We start from the raw sequence: 25,407 nt of genomic DNA, 5'->3' as shown, positions 1-25,407 counted from the left end.
CCAACATCCTAATGACCCCCATAGTTTGTGAACTCCTGACACATGGCCTCCTTCTTCACTCTTCTAGGATGTTTTGGGGAAAACCATATAGTTCCTGTTATTTTTCTGTCCTTTGCCTATTAGTGTTGGTTGCATGGTTTCTGAGAACTCCACTGGGCTCAGGCCGGGACTGACATTTTTTCTACCAGGGATTTCCACTGTGAGCAGGAGCCTGTGGATGACGTTTTTTGGTGCAGGAGGACACTGCTGGGACCTCTATCACTTCCTGCAGGTTCCCAGGTAATTACAGCAGGCAATGGAAGGGAAGGGCTTCATGGGAGTGAGAGAGAGAGAGAGAAGAAAGCAAGGAAGCAAGGAGGAAGGGAGCGGAGCTGGTGAGAGAGAGCGAGCAAGGAAGCAAGGAGGAAGGGAACAGAGCTGGTGAAAGAGAGAGAATGATAGAGAGAGAGCACAAGGAAGCAAGGAGGAAGGAAGCAGAGCTAGTGAGAGAGAGAGAGAGTGTGCAAGGAAGCAAGGAGGAAGGAAGCAGAGCTAGTGAGATATAAAGTGAGAGAGCAAGAAATTGAGAGAGAGAGGAAGGAAGAAAGGAGCAGAGCTGATGAGAGAGAGAGAGTGAGAGAGAGACCAAGGAAGCAAGGAGGAAGGGAGCAGAGATGGTGAGAGAGAGAGTTAGAGAGAGAGATAGAGCAAGGAAGCAAAGAGGAAGGGAGCAGAGCCGGTGGGAGAGGTAGAGTTAGAGAGAGACAGAGAGCGAGAGAGAGAGAGTGAGAGCAAGGAAGAAAGGAACAGAGCTGGTGAGAGAGAGTTAGAAAGAGAGTGAGAGAGAGAGCAAGGAAGCAAAGAAGAAAGGAGCAGAGCTGGTGAGAGAGAGAGAAGGAGAGAGAAAGAGAGAGAGAAAGAGAGAGAGTGAGAGAGAGAGAGAGAGTGAGAGAGTGCGAGAGCAAGGAAGCAAGGAGATGGTGAGAGAGAGTGAGACAAAAGGGGGTGGTAATGGAAGGAGCATCTGAACCAATCAAACACTCACACCCAGTCAAAAGATCTGGGTTTAATCCATCACCGTTCTTTAGCCCACTCTGCCACCCCAGTTCAGACATGGCTATATGCAAATCAGTCTGACCCTGTGCCTCATGGGAACAGTCCAGCCCGAACGGCCAAGCCATGCCTTCCCTGGACCGGAAACAAGCTTCTGAGGACCAGTTTCTGGCATTCCAGCCGTCTTCAGCCCGGCTTGCTTGAATCCAGTGGTGTGGAGAGCATGGGACTCACGTCTGAGCATACCCTTCCCACTCGGGGTGACAAATGTAAAAACCACAGTGAGAGCAATGGATTTAGGCCCAGATCTGTGTACTGGGGTGAATGTATGACATTGTTCTACATTCTGTCCATCAACTGTGTTTTTTGCAATTTTCACCCCGAGAGAGAGTGAGAGACAGCAAGGAAGCGAGCTGAGCTGGTGAGAGAGAGAGTTAGAGAGAGTGAGAGAGAGAGTGAGAAAGAGAGCAAGGAAGCAAGGAGGAAAGGAGCAGAGTTGGTGACAGAGAGAGAGAGTTAGAAAGAGATAGTGAGCCATAGTAAGGAAGCAAGGAGGAAAGAGAGAGAGAGAGAGTGAGAGAGAGCAAAATCGGCCACTGTAACAAAATAGCCTGAAACCGGCCCAGGCAAACAGCTCAGCCACTCCCAAGGGGGCCAGCCGAGCTCTTTGTAAGGGCCAGTTTTGGTTCCCAGTCCAGCCCAACATCTTTGTTCAACCTTTAACTGAATTAGATGAGAGCGTTGGTTTTTACCATATTTTCCTAAACAGATGGCACACATTTTTTCTTTTTGCTTTCTTACGTGTGGCATGACTTCTCAATGGCCTTAAATTCATGCCTAGCTTGGGTTGCTTTGTGGAGGAAGTCAAACGCCTTGAAGCTGAATGAAGAAAAGATGGAGGTTCTGGTCTGGGAAAGAACTCGTCCCTATGGGGCCCCACAGCATTGGCTTAAAAATGTAGGTGCACTTCCTGCACCGGCTCAAAAGTTGAACAACCTCAGTTTCTTACAGGAGAACAATTTGTCCATGAAGCCTCAGGTTGTGAAGGTGGATGGCATGTGTTTTGGGGTCTTGAAATGACTGCAGAGAATCCTTTGGATTCCTCCTTTCTCTGCTCCATCAGTCATGCCGTATTCTATGCAGATTGGACTACGGCAACATCCTTTATCAGTGGGCTGATAGAGCCTCTCTAAATAGGTTCCAGGTGGTGCAATACTAGGCTGCCAGGCTACTTTACAGACTCCCAAAACATGCAGCAGCTTCTTCTCTCCTAAAGGTAATGCACTAGCTTAAGGTGGAGAAGCACATTCAGTTATAAAAGTTCTGCCTTGTGCACCATGCTAGATCAGGTGTTGGCCATTGCTATCTCCATGGACTAGTGAAACCTTAGCGTCTGACTCGTTCACTATGCTCCAGGGATCTTTCGCTATGTGTAGTTTCAAGAGTCAAACAGACTCACTCGGGAGGACGGTCCTTTGCCTATATGGGCCCCAAGCTTTGGACCAGTCTTCCGCTAACTTTGAGAGGCTGCACTTCTTTGTCCTCCTTTCAGAAACAACTGAAGACATCATTGTTAGAGTAGTGGGATATGACTGCACCCATTCTGTCTTTAGCGCCGGGAAATCTCGTTGTGGGTAGCTGCTTGCACTATATTAGCTCTTCTGCTACTACCACTAATAACAATAACAATAACAATAATAATAACAACAAAGCTGTTTAGGCCAAGGTCAGGTCCTTTACAAACCCAAAGCACTTGGCAGCACAACATACTTCAATGAGGGCCCAATGTGGAGGGCTGAAAATCATTAACGAAGGCCGGCACTGTGTCATGAACCCTAAGCAAGGTTCAAGAATCCGGATTTCTAATCCAATACCAAGTGAGGTACAATGCAGTGGGATCAAATTCAACCCCAAAGCAGGATCCCGTTCTGGGTCCCATGTCACCCCCAAGGCAGGCCTGCAGTACTGGGTCCAGACCAAACTCAAATGCAAGCCCATTGAGTTGGGTTCAAGGCGCCTGCAGTACTGGGTCTAGACCAAACTCAAATGCAAGCCCATTGAGTTGGGTTCAAGTCGCCTGCAGTACTGGGTCCAGACCCAACTCAAATGCAAGCCCATTGAGTTGGGTTCAAGTCGCCTGCAGTACTGGGTCCAAACCAAACTCAAATGCAAGCCCATTGAGTTGGGTTCAAGTCGCCTGCAGTACTGGGTCCAGACCAAACTCAAATGCAAGCCCATTGAGTTGGGTTCAAGTCTCACTCCCAGACAAGGCCTGGGCAACCCGCGATAGGCCAGAATCTAAGGGAGGATCAAGCACTAAGCTTCAGGAAAAAGTTAAAAGTAGGCCAGTACACTGAGTTCCAGATCATACTCAAAGGTAGGACTAAGGGCTTGTGTGGAAAGCATGAACCATCATCAGAGTGTAGATCAAGATCAACAAGAAAGACACAGTAGAACGTTTTAGCATTTTTTTAAAAAAAGTTTTCTTTATTTTTGAAGATGAGAATTATGCAAAAAGATGCATTGGACAGCTAGCTCGGATAGATCCCCAGATTGCAAGAAGCAATACAAATGCTCCCACAAAAAGGTTCGCACTTTCAAATATGAATGATCTAAATAAATTAATAGAAGTCTTTAGGTGTTCTTGAAGGAGGGATGTCACCAACCCAACAATAATTTCATCAAAACCCTCATGTGAAGTACTCGGGGGCTCGTGCCTGATACACCAGCTTGCACTGTAATGTTAGGAGGAATAACAACCAACAACCATGATAGTCCGCAGCTGTACTTAAACTTTAAAACACGTAACCAGCCTATGGTCTTCAATGCACTTCAACAGGGATAGTGGATGCACAGTTGACCATGAGGTCCCTTGGTGCTCAACTTGACTCATTAGTTTGTATTGTGGACAGCAAGATGAGGCTCACTGGGTTATAGCTGGCTTCAGCACTTCCTTTGAAACATACAATCAGGTGTGGGGTGTCCCTGGGATAACAGGAAGTTACATTGGACATTGTTCATAGGGCCAGGTCATCAGCTAGCCCACCTGACCCTAACTGACTCAGACACATGGAGGCAATACATTTTTTATAATGGACTGCAAAAGAACATACATTAGTTTATTAGGTTATATATTATTGGATATCCCTAGATATGGCTGTTGAAAGACGCCTGTAAGGCGATCATAACCTCTTAATTCACCAACTACTAACCCAAGTCTCCATACTATGGTTTAGGTGCCCGGAGGTTGTAATTATTACACCTGGCATCGCCAGCGGTAAAGCTGGCCCTGGTCCCATCCTCTGCATAATCCCAGACCTGTGGACCTTTTTCTTCTTCAAATCCCGGTCCACGGGCACATATAGGGGAAGAGCTTTCTCTGTTACTACTGCCTCCTAATGGAATACCAGATTCAGTCAAACCGTAGATAGTGGCGGTACCCTTACCACACAGCTGCTGTCCCGCAACCTTTCGATACATCTTGATCTGCTTTTTGGCTCAACAGCACCTTGATGAGTTGTAGAGCTTTACAAATCTAAAAAAGAAGTAAACACTAGAATAGTGGAAGGCCCTCAACCCATCGCAGCACGAGGTCCCTTTGAGAAGGAATCCCTCTGTTTAGTGCCCCTCAGAAAATCAAATTGATTGAGAATAATATATCATTCAAAGAAGCAGTAGGTAGGTAGGTAGGTAGGTTTTTTTATTTGTTGATTAGTTAAAATCATTACAAACAAGGAAAACAAGAAAGGAAAAAAGCAATAAACAAACAAACATATATACACAAAGCTATTAACATCCTAGGAAAGATCCACCAATTATGTGTAGATAAATTAATTTTAAAAACTTTATAAAAACAATGAACAATGCATTATGCTTACTAAAGTGCCTTATGCTAGCAGCAAATAACATTATAGCAGCATCTAATTAAAGTGACATGTGTTTGCAGCAACTAATATATTTTGCAAAGAAGCAGTAGGGATGAGGGAACGCTGGGAGCCATACATAACACTTTGCCCATCAGTTTTTTCTTTCAGGAAAAGCAATCTCGTGCCAGGTGTGCCAAAATGGGACCAGGCTGTGTTGCGCGTGGAAAGTGACCGCATGTGGCGCTCCATATGATACCTGCATTGGTCACTATGCTGAAACTACAAATGGTGAGTCCATGGTACCAGTGCTTGATATAGTCCAGCCAGTGCAGTCCTCAATCTACAAAGCACAACACTTCATCCATGTAAATATTCACACTATGAGTCCTAGGGTCATCACTACTTGGTCATATGAAGTGACACAAATTAGTTCCATATATTCTGCAATATTGCTGGGGAGACATCAAATTATGTATCATTCTCTGTAGATAATCCAGAGACCTTGCTATTCAGACATAAAACAAAATCCTGCTATTGGGTGGAACCTGGGGCTATAATGTAACACATCATAGCAACACCTTTCATTGTGTAACATTAAATGACATGAAAAAATACCACAACATACGAGTCAACACTACATACAGATTGTTGAAATATGCCATAAGAAACAATGCCATACTCTAGATATAACATTACAAAGTATAGAATCCCAATTACATGCCATGATGGAGCACTTTAGCACATGGTGGGAGAGCAGACAGGTGATAGGCATTTGCAGTCTCTCACTGAAATTCACTCTCTATGGAAGAAATGGGTGATCTGTGCATGGGACCGGTACAGGGGTTCTTTACTTTCTCTTGGCCAACATCTAACTCCTGTCAGAGCAAACCGGACAGCACCCTCCCTAACATGTTAATTATTTCTCTCAGAGATCCACTGGGCCTATGGTTGAGAGCAGACAGACTGTTGCTATTGGTCAAAAACATGGAAGTTGTATACCTCACTTGAGTACCATAACCTTTACATAGCTCTGGGTGCCCACTGTGGGATAACAGAGCCCCTGTGGTGTGGGGGGCCTGAGCTCCAACTGTCTTCTCTAAAATGTGTCCAAATTGCAACTGGATAACAAATATTTAGGTGTCTAGAGTGCGCCTGATCTTTTTCAGCTGGCAGTGAAACGTCAGCTGGTCTGTGACTGTATCACACTTTTTAGCTTTAGCTGTCTTGTCAGCCTCATGCTTTAAATAAAATCATACAAAAATTACATGCCTATTTAGGGGTTACCAATAAACACTTGTTCACCGTTGGTCTGTTGACATGTTCCTTCTACCCCAGCAAAAGGAGTAGATCAACAGACCAGCACACTCCAGCTAATTTGAGTGACTATATTTTAACCTTGTACCATTACCCTTCTGCTTTTGTACACATATATAAATAATTCACCCAAAATAAAAACTGTTAAACACTTGCACTTCCCAATGATTGAAAGTCCCTATAAATAGTAGGGTAACATCAACTATTTTCATAACCCTCAAGACATTTATTGTAAATTACTATGTACATTCTTCACTCTAAACCAGCTTTGGTACATTTATTCATCCTACAGACAATTGGCACAAGTTATGAAAGTGGCTAGAGTGAATATGCAGATTTCTAGTTTGGGGCCACACCCCCAAAGCATTGTGATTGACATTTCAAACATTTGCATCTGACTTGAGAGAGCCCTCTAGTGATTAGTTGTGGAGCAGCACCTCCCCGATTGGAGTGTTGTACAAGCCCTGTCAGCATGCAGAAAACACTACTCTCAAATGAAAGATGTTTGCATATGCTTGGCATCCTTCCTGATACCAAGCTCCCTCTTTCCCCTAGAATGAGGTGCATACGTGTGTCATTCTCCTGGAGGGAGTCTCACACAGCTGCATTCACTGCAATGTCACAAGCCCCTAGACGGAATGCCAATAAGCCTGCACTAACACCGCTGCCCCTAGAGGAAGAGTACAAAAAATAATGGAGAATGCAGGAAGTTCCTGCCAACAAAACATAAAAAAAACAAAACTAACTGTTTAATTGTGTTGTACTTACCAGTGAATAAAAATTACTTTAAATAGATGGGTGTTTAAAATTTTTTATCAAGAAATGTATTGAAATCTGTAATTTTTACTCATTATTATAAACCAGCTTTGGCAAATAATGAATTCTATAGAAAACAAGCACAACTTGTTAAAATAGCAAAAGTGTGTACGCAAATTTATATACTAGAGCCCTGCGCTCTCACCTTGCTGCAGTCATATTTCACAAGGCTGCTTTACCACTGAGAATACAAAAATAATCGTAAAACATGGAGCACGTGACTCATTCCTGTAACCAAAGCATAAAGACAAACAGCCTAATTCATGAAGCTGAATTCGGCTCGCAAAGGTCCAGATTCTTACAGCCTGATTCATGTACGGGCCGTTTTGCGTGTCCCTAATGGCGAATCATAGCGATTCGCTATTGAGGACACGCAAAACGGCATTCATGTAGGAATTGCAACTTAAATAGCGATTCCTACATGTTCTTTATTTGCGAGTAGCAATTTGCTACTCGCAAATACTCCCCATTTATTCCTATGGGCCAAGAGGCCCATTGGAATGAATGGGGATTTGCGAGTAGCAATTTGCTACTCGCAACTGAGATAGCGATTTTAAGGGTGACAGGGGTGTCCAAAGGACGCCCTGTAGCACCCCTAAAATGCACTTATGGACAGGTGTTGCGCACACACATGTCCAAAGGACATGTGTGTGTGCTACATGCAACTTTGAAAAATGCTTTTAAAAGCATTTTTCTGAGTTTTTGCTATTTACCGACAGGTCTGACCTGTCGGTAAATAGCGGCCCAAAAGTCCAAAATCGCTATTTTGTTGTGTGTCATGAATAGCATTTAAGGAATCTCTATTAGAGATTCCTTAAATGCCATTCCACGCAAATATGCGAATTCTTAAATAGCGATTTTTGCATTTGGTATCATGAATACCAAATGCAAAAATTGCGCTCGCAAAGGGCCAGATTCTGAGAATCTGGCCCTTTGCGAGTGCAATTTAGCTACATGAATCAGGCTGTTAGAATCTGGCCCTTTGCGAGTGAGATTTTTGCATTTGGGATTCATCATCCAAAATGCAAAAATCGGTAATTGCGTTTTCGCAAATTAGCGATGGATTATATTTAAGGAAGCTCTATTTGGGATTCCTTAAATGCAATTCATCATCCATTTAAAAATTGCGAAATCGCAATTTCGGGCCGCTATTTACCGCGAGGTCAAACCTCGTGGTAAATAGCGATAACTCAGAAAAATGCTTTTAAAAGCATTTTTCTGAGTTGCATGTTGCACAAACACATGTCCTTTGGACATGTGTGTGCGCAACCCCTGTTCATATTAGCATTTAAGGGGTGCTACAGGGTGTACTTTGGACACCCCTGGCACCCTTTCAATCGCTATCTTATTTGCGATTAGCTAATTGCAAATAAGGAATACTCCTCATTCATTCCTATGGGCCTTTTGGCCCATAGGAATGAATGGGGAATTATTCCTTATTTGCGATTAGCAATTTGCTAGTCGCAAATAAGGAATTAGTAGGAATCGCATTTTTTTTGCATATTCCTACATGAATCCCGTTTTGCGAGTCCTTAATAGCGATTCGCTATGAATCGCTATTAAGGGCTCGCAAAACGGGAGTATGATGAATTAGGCTGAAAGGGTCTCATTTATGAAGGCCTTGCGCCACTAGTACGTCACTTTTTCCCATTTTAAAAGTGACGCACTGGAGGCGCAAGACCTTCATAAATAAGGCCCAAACTATTTAATTGTGTCATAAGTACTAGTGAATAAAAGTTCCTATAGGTTGTGATCACAAATGTAAAAAAAAAAAAAAAAAGAATTGTCTTGAAATCTGTATTTTGGAATTAGCTTTGGCAAATAATTAATTCTATGGAAAACAGACACAACAAGTTAAAATAGAAAAAGTGTGTATGAAAATTTATATATGAAACCATATCCCCTCAGCTTGGTAGAGGTCAATTGAAGCAGCTGCTTCGGCCTAGAGATGGACCTTAATTAACAAAAAATGGAACTTCAGCTCCATGAAAAAATGTCAGTGCTTTTGCAATTGACTAGGAGGGGCGCCTAGTAAGGTCTTATGGAATTACAGCTTCAGGAAATGAAATCAATGCATTTCCAATCCACTTTTAAGGGACAACAAGGGCAAAGTAGTGGAACTGTGGGTTGACGTAATAATTTCAGTGCTTTTGCATTTAACTTGTGAGGCATGGCTTTAAAGACTTTTAGAACTGCAGCCTAATTAAGGAATCTCAATGAGTTTGCATCTGACTTCAGAGGGACACCAAGTTACGACTTGTGGAATTGCACCTCCGATGCATTTGACTTGAGGGACACGTAGTAACGAATAGTGGAGCTGCAGGTTCAAGGAAGAATTTAATTTTGCATTAGTTTGAGTTTTAGAGGGACACCTAGTACAGACTTGTGGAACTGCAACTTCACGAAAGACTATCAATGCTTTTCCATTTGATTTGTGAGGGACACCTTGTAACCACTGGTGGACCTACAGCTTTATTTAAACATTTCAATGCTTTTGCATCTGACTTAACAGGGACACATGGTATTGATTAGTGGAATTGCAGCTCCATGTAAGAAGTGTAATAGTTCTGCATTTGATGGACACCTAGGGCCTCATTTATGAAGGCCTTGCGCCACCGGTGCGTCATTTTTTCCCATTTTAAAAGTGACGCAAAAGTGGCGCAAGACCTTCATAAATAAAGCCCCTAGTACCGACTTGTGGAACTGGACAATAAACGCTTTATTGGAGTAGCAAAAGTGGATTTGTATATTTTTATGTTGAAGCCCTAAAACCTTCACCTTGTGCAGTTGCATCGTCCTCAAGAGCGACACTTAGGAACAACATGATTATTGTAGCATTGTGATAGACTTGTTAAGCAGTTGTTTCTGACTTGCGAGGTACATCTAGTAAACTTCTGAAGGGCTGCAGTCTTGTTAAAGACTTCACTTATTTGTTTTCTGACCCAGAAATAACATCTAGTAATTACGTGAGGTACTGTAACTATTTGAAAGGCTAGGCCAATAGGCGTTGCCAATGTTAGTTGAAGTGGCATCATCTGTTGCTGACGCCTAATCATTGTCCTTTCAAATGCAGATGCTATCCCCTATTGGAAGCGGATATCGGGTGTCTTCCTTCTGGGGCAAGCAAGTGTTCAGGAGCCAACCCTATTGCATTTTTGTTTTTTCAAATGTTTGATCTGGTGATATCAGACCCTATATGTCATGCGGAGGCACTAGGTCCAGGCTGGTCTGAGGCTTCCATTGAAAAGCCATGACTTGAGTCTCCTTCTGTACGCCTGAAAGGAGGGTGAGGTCCAAGGTGGATGGGGTCGCTGTTCCAGGAGTTCGTGGCTAGGTAGGAGAAGGAACGACCTCCACTGTTGCCGTGGCGGATGCGGGGGTGTGAGTGAGGGAGAGTGAGGCAGTGCGCAGGGGTCTGGAGGGTGGGTGAAAGCTCAGGCGGTGGGTGATGTATGTTGGTCCTTGACACAATCATCCAGTTGTTTTTCTGTTTCAGGTGGGCATGTTGTCGCAAGTAACTTTCAGATCGATTGTGGAGAATCTAAATCATGTAATGCAATATATAGTGTTAACGCTGAAGGTGTTTACACCGTGAGTGGATCTAGCTGCTGCAAGACTGACGGCTGCACCCCTGTGATTCCCCTCAGTAAGTGGTGAAATGAAATGAATGAATGAATGAAATGAAATGAAATTGGATTTATAGAGCGCATGGCTGCCCTGGAGCGTCCCAGCGCTGAAGGCTGAACTGAACACAGAGAACTCAAGAGGGGACGTAATTAGGGAATGGTATAATAATAAGTGGTATAATACATTCTTTCTCAGACTTTCTGCTGCTTTTCAAATGCAGTGTTGCTGTTTATTTTAATTTCTGATAGAAAATATTCCAATGGCTGCAGAATAATTTGATACTTCTGTTGTCATCACCTCATTAAAAAAAAAACAATGTTCTTTTGTTTTGCCATGAAAGAAGGAAAACTGTGTATGACCTAGATACTGTTGAAGAAAAGGATAAGTTAAATGAACATAACCTTAGGAGGTCTGGTCTTTCTGGTATTTTATGCTGAAGGGCACAGTCAGAATTCAGAATTCACACGGAAGAGCTTTAACATTTGTCCAGTACTTCAACCAACCCTCGCAATTTCTAATGTGTTACTTATGTTCAGGTCATGGCTACCTTACCACTGCAATCAAAGGAAGAGTTTTCCCAGTATAGTTTTAGGTCCAGAGGAGGGAGAGAAGAAAACCAAAACTAAGGGGGTACCTCTGATAAGACCTATATTACTTTTTCAGTGATATTCTTAACAAAAAATTTAGGAACGGATGCTATATGTAAGAAAAAGTCATGTGATTTATTCAAAACATTATTTTATTATTTTTCTTTTTTTGCCTTACAGTTTATATATTTATACATAAATGCATAGTACTTTGTTTACATGCAAAATACATTTTAAATAACAATTTATCTGTATGCAATTAATCAGCACATAATACAATTAGAACACAAGAACCCCAAACAATTCATCTTATCCTTTTATCATTCATTCCATCATACATACCACTACACTCACTACCCAGTCTAAAAGGACAAATATAAACAGAATTAATAAAAACTCACATTAAGCTAACACAAAATTGTTCTAGAAAGACCTCTATAAATGTTGAGAGAGAAGTCCTAAAAATCAGTCACATTTTGATTTGAACATTATTTACAAAAAAGTCCTTCTTTCTCTATATATATGACAAGTTATTAGTGAATATAGGGGTCTTTGATGCGTACGGCCTACGTACATTTTGGTGACTGCTGATATTTAAATCACCTTCTTCAGGGCACTCACACCAGAGGACTCCCGGCAGACGATTGAATCTCATATAAAACCGATGGCGATGTGATGTTTTTTTCATCGGCCAACTTTATAACAGGGACAGGAAGGAAAATCTTACCCTGCCCTTTCCGATAGTACAAGAACAAATACCAGGTAGAATCACCTGAAACACTCACATTAAGCTGTGAACCCTGCGAGCAGTTGGCCCCCATATAATACCTAGAAATCAAGATAAAGAAAGAAGGTACTACCTCACAGAAGCAGCCATCATACGGATAAACTGAGTCCTCTTTAAAGTCTACACAGCAAGGGACTTTGGACCCATTGCTATTATTAAACATAGAAATTGAAGAACCCCCGTATTTTACTCGTTGGTGTATTGTACTTGTATTTTGTCCACTTGTTTTTCTTTATTTTTGGCCCTGAAGAAGGTGATTTAAATATCAGCAGTCACCGAAACGTACGTAGGCCGTACGCATCAAAGACCCTTATATGCACTATTAACTTGCCATATACATAGAGAAAGAAGGACTTTTTTGTAAATAATGTTCAAATCAAAATGCGACTGATTTTTAGGACTTCACTCTCAACATTTATTGAGGTCTTTCTAGAACAATTTTGTGTTAGCTTAATGTGAGTTTTTGATAATTCTGTTTATATTTCTCCTTTTAGACGGATGGTGAGTGTAGTAGTATGTATGATGGAATGAATGATAAGAGGATAAGATGAATTGTTTGGGGTTCTTTTGTTCTAATTGTATTATGTACTGATTAATTGCATACATATAAATTGTTATTTAAAATGTCTTTTGCATGTAAACAAAGTAATATGCATGTATGTATAAATATATAAACCGTAAGGCAAAAAAAGGAAAATAATAAAATAATGTTTTGAATAAATCACATGACTTTTTCTTACATATAGCATCCTTTCCTAAAGTATTTGTGAAGAATATCACTGAAAAAGTAATATAGGTCTTATCAGAGGTACCCCCTTAGTTTTGGTTACCTTACCACTGCATCAATGTTTCCTTAAGTCTCACAGTTATATTAATGACGTCCATCTTTGGCTGTTTTGTCAACACCATATATGTTATTGCATATGTACACATATGTAGCTATTCCTGATTCTAAGCAGCTGATTACATGTACCTTATTGCACTATCAAACAGTCAATTTGTAGAGCGCTACTTGTCACCCCTGAGGGTATCCAGGCGCAGGGATCCAAATTATAAGGTCTAATTACCAGGCGCAATAAAGTTAACACTCCTCGTTCAAATTTCAGCACATCTTACTTGATGCAATTTCATGGGTGAAAAATGCCCTATAACTACCTTAAACATGCAGATGTTGGTGCGGGAACATCAAACCCTCATGTTATTTCCCTTTTTTTCAGGCCGAAACTTGAATTAGGTGATAATTATTGCACCTGATACATTTCAAACATCTCAATTCAGATTTCATCTGGTGCAGTAATTATCCCATCCAACACCAGGGCACTTCGATCAGCCCCAAAGCTACAGTAATAATGATATAAATCCCATTGTCTATCATAAATGATAAAAGCACATCCATCCACACATCTATTTGCTGTCATTGTACTACGTTGTATACGTAAGTGTCTTTCGGGACCTTATGAAAAACTCACTAATCTATCCCACCAGGTTGTTTCTGAGATTTCGAAAGCATGGAAAACACACTTTCCCCAAAAATGCAGTTAAATTACATACACACTAAAGGTGGGCTCTCCATTGACAGCAATGGTCATTTACAACATCACTGGTTACATTTTAGCTGTTTTTAAAAAATATCAATCTGTAAAATTGTGGTCCTACAGGCTTGTCTACAAAAATGAAACTGTGCCCAGACTTGAATTGATACCTAGGGCCTGATTAGGATGTCGGGCGGACCGCCACTGACAGACCATCGATGGCAGTCTGCCCGACAGTCAGGCCATAGGGCCGACAGCCACATCACGAAGCAGGGGGTTAGAAAGCAGAGGTTAGGGGAAAGACTGCTGCTCCCGACAGGATCTAGGATCCTATTGGGGCAGTGATTGGAATCGTGCCCCTTACAAGGAGGCGGTGCCTGAGCAGGAACCGCTGTAGGGATTCTGATTCTCCTTTCCAACAGCCTTTCATGGCGTCCTTACAAATGAACAGGAGAAGAGTGACCTGGGAGATCAGGAATAAGAGAAATTGATATATGGAATCTCTTCAACACAAACTGAAGTGAAGGCTGGTGGTTCATTGTCCTATGTATAAGGAAGGGATTATAGTGCCTGATCGATAGGTGGAATGTTATGTAACAACCACAAAATGAAAGAAATGATGTCCCATTCACTCACTTCTGTGCTCCCTATTCCCATTTCCACAGGAGAGGTAAAGATATGTGTCCTATGGTGGCAGTGATGCTGGCAGAAAGTTGCAGGGCAGTAACCATGTCAGTCTGTTCAGTATGAGACTGTCATAGGAACTGTGAATGTTTTCCACAAAAGCCTCTAAAAATTGGTGTTCAGTTTCAGATCATCACCTTAACTCCCTAACATGAGTAGGTGTAGATGTTACATAACATTCCACCAATATGTAGATACATTGTATTTATTGTTGGTGACTAACAATATTTTATCTTTTGTGTAAAGAACCATAACATCAATTAACACTTTTCTAGTGAAAATATCTTTATGTACCATTGAGGAATATTAGTATTTACAAGTGCTGGCTCACGTTTTGAGAATTCCTTGGACTTCTAATTAAAGGCAGCTCTGACTCTTGTTCTGTAAAGCAAATCTGATTGGTGTAAAGTGGTGTTGTTCAACATTTTCTGAAGTGGTGAAATGGGGTGACTGTGGGGAACCTCAGTTGTCAAAAAGTGTGGTCTTCTTGAAATTAATCTATGGGAACTGGTTCACTGCACTTGAGCGCCTAAATCTACAGAGCAAGGACTACAGACATAAGGTCTGCAGATTGTGTGCTTGAGAGCCTACATCTATAGAGATAGAACCTCAGAGAGAAGAGCTGCATAATGTGTGCTTGAGCTCCTACATCTACAGAGCTAGAAGCACAGAAGGTGGGTCTGCATCTTATGTGTTTGAGCACGTACATCCACAAAGCTTGGACCTCAGAAAGTAGGCAGAAGACTGTGTGTTCTGAGGGCATATATCCACAGACCTAGTACCTCAATCAGGCGTTCTGTAGATTGTGTGCATGAACGCCGACATCCACAGAGCTAGGACCTCAGACAGACGTTCTGTAGATTGTGTGCGTGAGAGCCCACATCCACAGGGCTAGGACCTCAAACACCCATTCTGTAGATTGTGTGCGTGAGCGCCCACATCTACAGAGCTACGACCTCAAACAGACGTTCTATAGATTGTGTGCTTGAGCGCCTACATCAACAGAGCTAGAACATCAGACAGAAGGTCTGCAGATTGTGTGCTTGAGCACCTACCTCTACCGAGCTAGGACCTTAAACAGAAGTGCTGCATTGTGTACTTGAGAACCTACATCCACAGAGGTAGGACCCCAGAAAGAAGGGTTTCCAGATTGTGTGCTTAAGAGCTTTCTATGACAATACTAAGACCTCAAACAGATGGCCTGTGAATTATGTGTTTGAGCGCCTACATCTACAGGGCTAAGACCACAAACAGAAGGTTCACAGATTGTGTGCTTAAGCAACTACATCTACAGAGCTAGGACCACAGAAGGTGGGTCTTGCAGCTTGTGTGTTTGAGCACGTACATCCACAAAGCTAGGACCTCAGAAAGAAGGAAGAAGATTGTGTGTTCTGAGGGCACACATCCACAGGGCTAGGACCTCAAACAGGCATTCTGTAGATTGTGTGCGTGAGCGCCCAGATCCACAGAGGTACGACCTCAAACAGACGTTCTATAGATTGTGTGCTTGAGCGCCTACATCAACAGAGCTAGGCCATCAGACAGAAGGTCTGCAGATTGTGTGCTTGAGCACCTACATCTACCGAGCTAGTACCTTAAACAGAAGTGCTGCATTGTGTACTTGAGAACCTACATCCACAGAGGTAGGACCTCAGACAGAAGGGTTTCCAGATTGTGTGCTTAAGAGCTTTCTCTAACAATACTAAGAACTCAAACAGATGGCCTGTGAATTATGTGTTTGAGCGCCTACATCTACAGGGCTAAGACCACAAACAGAAGGTTCCCAGATTGTGTGCTTAAGCAACTACATCTACAGAGCTAGAACCTCAGAAAGAAGTGCTGCAGATTGTGTGTGTGAGTGTCTACATCTAGAGATGTACGACCTGAGTGGCACTAATGTTTCAAATAGTGGTGAGCGGTTTGTTTAATGCAATACAATGATGTGTGCTCTCTTGCCTAGCACAAAAGAAAATTCATTTAAATTCCATAAACTGGGAAACTCACTATTAATAGTGGTAAGTGCACGTTGAGGTGTGACCAAGTAGAGCCCTAGGTCATGGCGTTAAGGGTGAGGGAATCAAGCAAGCAAAGGATTCCCCATTTTGAAGGCTCCAGAACCATAGGCTAAACGAAAACTGCTGATTGTTTCTAATTTTTAAGAACACATTCCACACACAGGAGTCAAAAAGAGTAAAATATTAATAGTCTGAAAAATGAGGGAAAAGATATGAAGTGCTTAATAGGTCTAAAATAGGGGGCCCCTTTTGGAGTATTCCCAACTGGTGCTTGTGCTTGGCTATCGGATTAGCTGCATGAAAAGGGTCTTGATGATGAGAGTGAGGATGGCAGTCGCAGCCGACATTACTCGTGGTTGGGTTTTGCACAGGGAGGGGATCACACAGAGAAAGGGAGGGTTAATTTAATTTAAAAAATATATATAATTAAACTTACCTTTCTGCTGGCTGGGTCTCTTGTCTTCACTGCTCCTGCTCTCTTGCCTTCAGCAGAAGAGGAAACAGAAGAAGGCAGCCAGGCTCCCTCCCCTATAGCCAATCAAAACGCTGCAAGTAGCATTGTGATTGGTCGGGATGCCGCCCAGCCATCGTCTTATGGGGAGGCCATTTTCTCCATGTAGGCTGCATTGCAGCTTGCATGGAGAAGGGCAGAGTGAGCATGATTGGTTTTGGTTGCCCCAGGGGAGCCGCATAAAACAGTCTTTGCAACTCGGGAGTGAGCAGGCACACTCTGCCCTGCTCTCAGAGCAGCTATGCCCTCCCGCCTGCACGCAACCAAACATAAAATGGTAATAAATGCAAGTTATTCTGCTTCTCGTACTGCAAAAAAAAGCAGTGGGCGATGCTCCTTCACCCTAGTGGTAGTGCTACCCCTGGAGGACGAGGCACAGACCTAGTGCTAGGGAGTCAAAAATAGCGAATGAGCTTTGCCAAGTATCACCCTTACTATTGTCACATCTAGAGGACTGAGGGATACGTTTAAGAGTGCATGCTCTGATTCTGAGGTGTTTTACAGCAGGAATCCTCCCCTTTCTTGGTCTATGATTAGGCTCATGGAGGATTTGCTGTAGAAGGGGGATTGGTTTTCCTCCAGTGTTATTGATGGACAAAGGGGTGCAGCTGATCTCAGGTCAAATGTGGTGCAAGAAGCCAAAGTGGAATAATGATCAGTGTGGTGTGGATATGAATGTCTTAGGGGAAGAGGAAAGTAGAGAATGTGCCAAAGTTCTTAAAAATAACAAAGGTATTTGTAAGGAGCCTGATCACCTGGTGGTCCTATGGTGCTCTGTCACAGATGCACCTCAGTCTGATGGTCTACGTGCAGCGTCCAGCATTCAAACCAGTGACAATGGATCCCTGCAGTGAATGCATTAATCCACCCACAGATAGGAGTCAGTGTATTTTACTGTGTGAACATCATAGGGACAGGATGAATTATCAGCCATGGGCGAGTTTGGTCTTTTTAGAAAGGATCTGAGAAGAGGCAAAGGCAGATTAAGTTAAGTCTAAGAAGGACATGTGGTACTACCATCATCACCTGCTTTTTTCAATCTCCCGACAAATGGATTAGTTACTAGAGGCATCTGAAAATTAACATCAGCTCCACTAACACATTCTAAATTTGTGTCATTTCCAAGCCTCTGAAAGTTCAAGGTAAATGATGTTTCCGAGTGGGGATACATAATCTGAAACAGGGGATAACATGATGCGACCACATATGAGGCTAGCTTCCCACTGAGCTACAGGCAGAAGGCATTAAAATCCACACCAATAGCCTCACTTCAAGCACTATCCTTCCTCTTTTGAACTGTATTAACATTTACCTCACTTCACCCTTCGGCTGTGGTTCTTCATGCTTGTTTCCATGTCCAGTGTATTACCACCTCATCACCAGAAACAATGCTGAGGCAATGTTGAGACTGAATTCAGAAGCTGGTACAGCATGCGTCTTTCTTCTTTCTCTGGTCCTGAAGTTACAATGTGTTTAAAACCTGCTGTTTCCAGATGCTGATAACATTGACTATTGAGGAATATCAATCGTCCTATTTTCTTTCTTTCACCAGATACCACTAAGAACCGACTGTCGTGTCCAGCCTGCCTCCCTGAGAACAGTGGCGTATGTGACCCACAGAATCACACCATGCAGTGCTCAGGGCTGGAGAACAAATGCCTCTGGTACACTGTGGAAACAAGCATAGGTAAACCTGGTGCACCAGCACCGTATCTACAGCTTAGAAATACCTCATTGCAATCCTACTGTTGTCAATTCAAAAGTGACCGGCAAATCTAGGACCAACACCTAGAGGTTTGGATGGTCAGGTTTTATTTTAGCAGTGAGACATTTAAAAACTGTCCTGTGTCCAGAAGAACGACCCAAAGCACTGAACAACACAACAGCCTCAGACCTAAACCTAGAAAGGAAAGGGGTCAAATCTACTCTGTAGAATATTTCAAGCATCAGCAGCTCTTAAAACCTAGAGAAGCAATAACACAAAGACTATCTCTGTACCTTGAAGGGCCTAAAGTAAGACAACTTCAATCCAACTGGAAACAACTATCTTCAGCATGCTCATTGATCGCCTCATTAGATCAGCTTGCGGTCAGTGCATTTAATGTATATCCAGCTTTAGAGATGATTTTTAGGCCAGTCTCTTCGGCTTCTCCTCTTCAAAACAAAAAAATACGTAAATTATAGACATGCATAAATAAAGATATATATTTGTGTGTAAAGTATATACATGAATTATGTATCTATATATACACATTTACACATTTATCTGTCTATTTATCTATATGAAAAATGTATAGAGTGCATGTACACTAATACTTTATTGGCACTGAATTAACATTTGTATATTATGGAACATCTGATAAAGACTTTCAAGCTTATAATTCCTGGGTAAGCAACCATGATTTCTGATCTCGTCCAACGCACTGAGAGATGTGTGTAATCATAAGTAATCTGGCACTGAATTGCAGAGACTGTCTGTGATGACAGAGAAGCTGTGGCTACCAACCTCCTTTTTGGTGAATTTGGGTCATCACAAGATTATCTTTGGATGACCACAATTTTCTAGAGGAAAAGTGCATTTGTATATAAACCAAGGACAATATCCGTACATTGTTCGGTGTTCAGAGCTTGAAGTCTTAAAATGGATACGCTCCCTGATGGACGGTCTATATAATAATCGGAGAAGAGGCTTAAAAGAGGAGCTTCAAGACATGCACTAGGGATCAGGATCACCTGCATGCTTTGAAGTCAATAATCAGGTGGGCCTGAATAAAAGAAACTGGCATAGTCCAATCCGGAGCTAATAATAAGCAATATTGCTCAACTTTTCCCATCTTCTGTGAGGAAAGGTGTGATTTCCTTCACTTTGTCAGTCAGTAGGAGTGAGGGAACACCAGCCCAGAGATATGATTGGAAATAAATAAAGTGGATTTGTACCTTTACTCCCAGGTTTTTCATTACCTGTACTTCTCCCTGTATGCAATCCGTTCCTCTTGGCCAAAAGAGTCTAGTCAAAGACCTCCTTTCCGAATTCAATTCCAGCCAGCTGCTACCCATCTTCCCCTACATACCAAACATGCACTCCTGGAAGTGTGAACCGAGGCGCAAATCGCCACCCAGTTTTACTAACGGCTAGGTGGCATTGATGTACATATAACAATGTTTACCTGTCAGTGGAATGGTTTGTCAGGTGGCCCAATGTAGAGGTGGTAAATGAGAAGATAGAGCTGGACCTTACTTGACTCTACATTTCAGAGGGACAGTCGAAGCTTGATTAGGAGAGAGCCTTACTGAGTGAATACGCTCCCTCAGGAATGATGGCTTCCAGGCCACTGTCGAAAGGTGTCAAAGGCATCTAGAAGGTCTAATAATATCAGCCCCCCCGTCTGCTTCCAAACTAAGGCCAAAAGCCTGTGTTGGACAGGACTACTGAGTTGTCTACCCATGTGATTTATTTTTATATCTTTGATGCTGCTGCATGGGACATTCATTTAATTGGCCTGGGGTCTGCTCCAGCCTCCTTGAAGATGGGAGTAACTGAATCAGACTTCAATGATCTCCAAGAAACAATTGATTCTAGCAAATTATTGAATATTATTTCTCTTAGAGGGTTGAAAGAGTCGATCTGAGTCTGTTTTAAGATAGTATAAGGGCATGGACCACATTAAATTGATCAGAGCCTGCCAAACGTCCTCAGTAGAAAAAGGAGCCAAGTTGAAGAGTCTGTTGGGGACAGGCGTGTGCTTCATCATGGCTGGGAGGAATGGACAGTTTCTGTTTTGCGCCACAAGCTTTACACTTCATCAATGATGTACGTATTTAAGGAGTTACATAAGTCTTGTGTTAGAGTGACATCAGGGCCAGTCTTTCAGTCATCTGAAAGTTATTTAATCATCCGAAAAACTACTTGATACTGATTAGACGAGGTAGTGATGTTCTGCAGAATAATACTTTTCTTTGGTATTTTCGATTAGGAGTTCACAAATATGTATTACTCTTTTGAATATTATTTTCAGGCTTCTGCTTGGTACATCGTTGTTTTGGCCAAATCTACATCCTCTGTGCATCAGGGTGATTCTTTTTCTATGTCTGTAAATTCACAGGTCCTTGCAAATCTGTCATTTGATTTATCCATCTGTCTTAAGCATGATCAAACTTAGCAGGAGTAATATTTTCACGGTCCTTTTAAAATTAGATAACATTTTCTTTAGAACAGTTTTAGACCTGTATATATATATTCTTTAAGGGTTTCTTGCTTATTATAAAGAGATAAAATAGAACATTGTATGATTTAATTATCTGACCAAGGATTGGGTTTAATTTTAAAGCTTTCAGTTAAAGTGTATGGTCCAAAATATGCCCTTAAATATATATATGTAGGACCATTGATTTTTGTTTGAAACTTTAGTGAGGAGGTCGCTGGAATCCTTAGTCTTTCACTCAGCCTTGAAGCCCAGTAGTTGAAATCTACAATAATAATTAGAAAGTTGTTGAAGTTAATAGTGAACATAGTAGATTGAAATATAGGATAGGGAAAGCAGCCATGGGCCAGATTCACAGAGTTAACTTAGATGTTTGACCTAAACTTAGTCCAAACGTTTACGTTTATGACTTTGGGAATATACAAAGGCCATTTACGAGTAATTTCTTTATGTCCGCACTCGGGCGGAGATCCGGCCTAAGAGCTGATATAAAGATAGTACTCATAAATGCCCTTTGTGAATTCCCAAAGTCATGAACTTAGAAATTTGGTCTTAATCTAGGCCAAACATTTAAGTTTACCTTTGTGAATCCGTCCCCAAGTGTCTAGGAGGGCTAGCGGAAAATAATATAGATATGGCGGTAGAAGGGGTGGAGGACACATAGAGTAACAAGACATCCACACCTCTGACAACTAGAATAGGTAAGGTAGAAAAACTCAGATGGTGTAGGTGGCCAGCTTGCCAGCTAGATAACTGAATTAGATGGAATCCAGTTGTCAGGATCGCATGAGGTGTACTTAATTTGGTGACCTTGGGTGCCGCTAAAATAAGTATGTGGGGTGCAGAAAATAAGATAACACAAAGTGCACATCACAAGACAACACAGGGTGCTTAAGACAAGATCATGCAGAATACCGAGAGCAGAACGACCAGAAGCGCCAATAAAAGTAGGATGTATGACGATACAACGCATTACACTGCAACGCATGCCTTTACCACGCATGTGTTTCAAAGCAAGTGCCATTACCACGCATAACCTTTAACGGATATTTTTTTTACAATGAATATGCTTATACTTTGCATGCCTTTCCAACAAATGTAGTTGTAAAAGCATGAATGTTAAAGGCATAAACATGGTAAAGGTTTTCCCTGACCCCTTCTCCGAGTTCTATAACCGGTCCCTGGTGCTCCTACACCCCAGCCCCCAGCACATTAAAAAAAATACCCCTCCTTTACCCTTGCCCTCCCCTCCCCTGAGCCCGAAAAGTGAACCCCTGCGCGACTCCCCCCTTGGCCCCCAGTCATTGTAAAAACTACCCTTCCCCTGAACACTAAAAGTAAAACCCTGTGCGACCCCCCCCTGCCCTTCTAAATAATAGCCCTCCCCTGCCCTGAAACCTAAACGCGGACCTCTGCACAAACCACCCTCCCTCCACCACCCGGCCCCTAGCCCTTCTAAAAAACTACCCCTCCCCTGAGCCCTAAAAGTGAAACTCTGATCGACTTCTCCCTGGCTCCAGCACTTTTTAAAAATACCCATCCCCAGCACAAAGCCCTAAAACTGTAGAAGCCCACCTCAGGTCCAACCCTATTTACCTCTCCACGACTACCAGCAGCTCCTCTGAGGCGCTGCACACGTCATAAAGAGGAAGCAAAAGGGTCTCTTTGTTTCCTCTAATGAAGCGATAGCCTACACCACACTTCCCACACATTTGCTTTTACCACCAGTACCAAACATATACCTTAACTATACATACCTTTGCTAAGTAATTCATTGTAAAGGCATTTGTGGTAAAGTCATATGCGTTGTAAAAAATGCATGGTAAAGGCTATACATAGTGATGGTGAATGCATTGTAACACATGCATGGTAAAGTCTGTGCGTGGTAACATCCACGTTGTAATGGCTATTTCCCATAAATGGATGATATGTGGCTTGCCCGGTTTGCAGAAAACAGTACCACTTAGCACCTAGATAACATAATGACTTAAGTGCTGATATCAGGATACTTTGGATGCAGATAATAAAACTATATTAGATGCACATAGGTAACAGATAGACAAGACCCGTTGCAGGCACATGGGGGTACCAGCATCCTTGAGTTCAATCATAACAGGACACGAGCAACTGCAGTTAACGAGGCATCACACAGTGAGGGTAATAGGAGCGCACATGCAGCACCTAACAGCATCAGAACATTGGCAAAGAGACTTATTACCTGTGCACTGACTACAGAGCAACGGCATCCACCAGGGTGGGTGAGGGTGGGTGAGGGCTCACTGAAAGGACTGAAGGAAAGCTGCAGGTCTCAAATGGTGGTGCTGGCAAAGTTTATCATTTAAGTAACATCTTCTACCAGTCACCCATTACTTAAGAACCACTTGTGGTAAGTGCTTCATAAATTCTTGACATATTGTTCTTCTTTCTGCAGGTTCCCAGAGCACTCAAGTTACCCTTCGTGGCTGTGCCACTGAAAGCTTTTGTGCACTAGGTAATTTCTCAAGTCCAGCTATAAAATATAGGACAGTATGTACCAACAGCGCCTCTCGCCCCGGAGATGGGCTCCTCCTGCCAGCAGCTGCTCTACTCCTGCTGATGAAACTGCATCTGTAGCCTTCCTCTGCAGCATCACACTACCAGTGGACACCTGAACTGTGCCATCCTTATCCCACCTCTGGTCACCCATCTATTGGTACTTGGGCAGATGTGGTGCCTCAGCCTCTGCCTACACCTGAGATGATCTCTTCAGGAAACCACAGAAGACCTCTCATAGCAGACATGCATCTTGCACTACTTAATATACTCGAACGTGAGGTCCAAACCGCTGCAATGTACAAGTAAATACCTCATTTACTTGACAGATTACTTTCTCGTTTGGTGTCAGACTGATCACTGTTTCTTCTTTCTTTGTTGGCACTGTCTGCATCTATCCTCATGTCTCTTTGTAATGTGCTCTGTTGCCCCTGGGCCATGTACACTATGTAGAACTTTATGAGTAAATAAATGAATAATGGCCCACAGTAAATATTGTGTGCAGTGTTTTTTACTTTTCCATCCTACCCTGACCTCACATGTAGGATGTGATGATGTCAATATAAGTGGCACAGATTCTAACTCAATTCAATTCAAAGATCTTTATTGGGTTATATTACAAGAAATAACCATAAAAGTACAGTAATAAAATACAGTTTAGATAAATTGCATTAAAATGATAGATTAAAAACTATTGTATAAATTCATATCCTAAGTGAATTACGAGATTTAAAAATATATTTTTTAAAAGCAGTGACAGAGGCAATAGTAAATACATTGTCTAAATTCTGTATCACCAAGAAAGCAGGATGACACCGTCAGAATTGCAGTCTTTTTAGCACGGGAGCAATCCACCTTTTTCTGGGTATGGAATAAAATTTACAAAAAAAAGAGCACTCCACAATGCCGGACCAGCCTACCTTAACAGCAGACTCAGCTTCCACACCACCACCCGCCAGCTCCGCTCCACCAGTCTCCCCCTCGTCACCGCCCCCCGCTTCCAACAAACTACCTCCGATGGCAGATGTTACTCCTACCTCACCGCCAAGACCTGGAACACCCTCCCTACCCACATACAGCAGACCCAAGACCTACTCGCTTTCAGAAGACTCCTCAAGACCTGGCTCTTCGAACAATAGCAGCATCCCCCCCCCCTCAGCACCTTGAGACCCTCACAGGTAAGTAGCGCGCTTTACAAGTTCTCTGATTGATTGATTGATTGATTGATTGATGTGTATGGACGACTGAGTTGAAATATCATCACATGGGCAGTTACAAAGTGATCTTGACCAGTCATTTACCTCTGGAAAATTAAAAATTCTATGCAAGATATTAAGCCAGAGGCGAGTTAACAAAAATCTTTCAAAGTCCTTAGTGGATAGCAAAATGTGAGGCTGCATGTTAACAGTAGTCAAGGTAAGCTGATGTGCCGCCACCAATGGTTTGGTCATTTCACTTCGAATTCTAAACTCACTCAGGTATGACATACATATATTTTTGAGGTTCTTTCTTGACAGCTGACACATGGAAGATGGGTCAATAAAATATTTCTTGTGGCCTATTTCAGTAAAAAACTTCTCAACATAGTTTAGACATCTTATCTTTTTTGCCCCATCAATACTTAAAACATCCTTTAAAATGCGCTGGTTAAATACAGACTCTTCAGTGGTCCAAACCCTGTGCCACAACAGTACAGGCTGTATCTTGATCACATCTTCAAGATAAGGCCTTCCCAGTTCAGTGTGGCAAATAAGTGTAGAAGTACTTTCTGGTACTGCTAGGAGGTATCTGAGGAAGAGGTTTTCAGCTTTTTGAAGTGAGTTAACATTGACAAGCCCCCAGATACCTGCCCCATAAGTGGGAATTGCTACACATTTTGCCCTGTAAATATTCAACAATTCC

At 42.3% G+C, this 25,407-nt stretch overlaps 1 protein-coding gene across 1 annotated transcript; it reads left to right on the top strand.

Moving 5' to 3' along the window:
• The first annotated feature begins 295 nt into the window (after positions 1-295).
• LOC147700997 (phospholipase A2 inhibitor and Ly6/PLAUR domain-containing protein-like) lies at positions 296-23,976 on the top strand. Its single transcript, XM_086929288.1, has 5 exons — positions 296-374; positions 5,067-5,186; positions 10,525-10,674; positions 18,324-18,458; positions 23,405-23,976. Exons 1-5 carry the CDS (start codon positions 296-298, stop codon positions 23,584-23,586), a joined length of 666 nt encoding a protein of 221 aa, XP_086785414.1. The 3' UTR covers positions 23,587-23,976.
• The last annotated feature ends 1,431 nt before the right edge of the window (positions 23,977-25,407 follow it).

Source organism: Lissotriton vulgaris, chromosome 7, assembly GCF_964263255.1.
Source record: "Lissotriton vulgaris chromosome 7, aLisVul1.2, whole genome shotgun sequence".
Taxonomy (NCBI): Eukaryota; Metazoa; Chordata; class Amphibia; order Caudata; family Salamandridae; genus Lissotriton; species Lissotriton vulgaris.
This window is presented reverse-complemented; position numbering and strand designations above follow the sequence as displayed.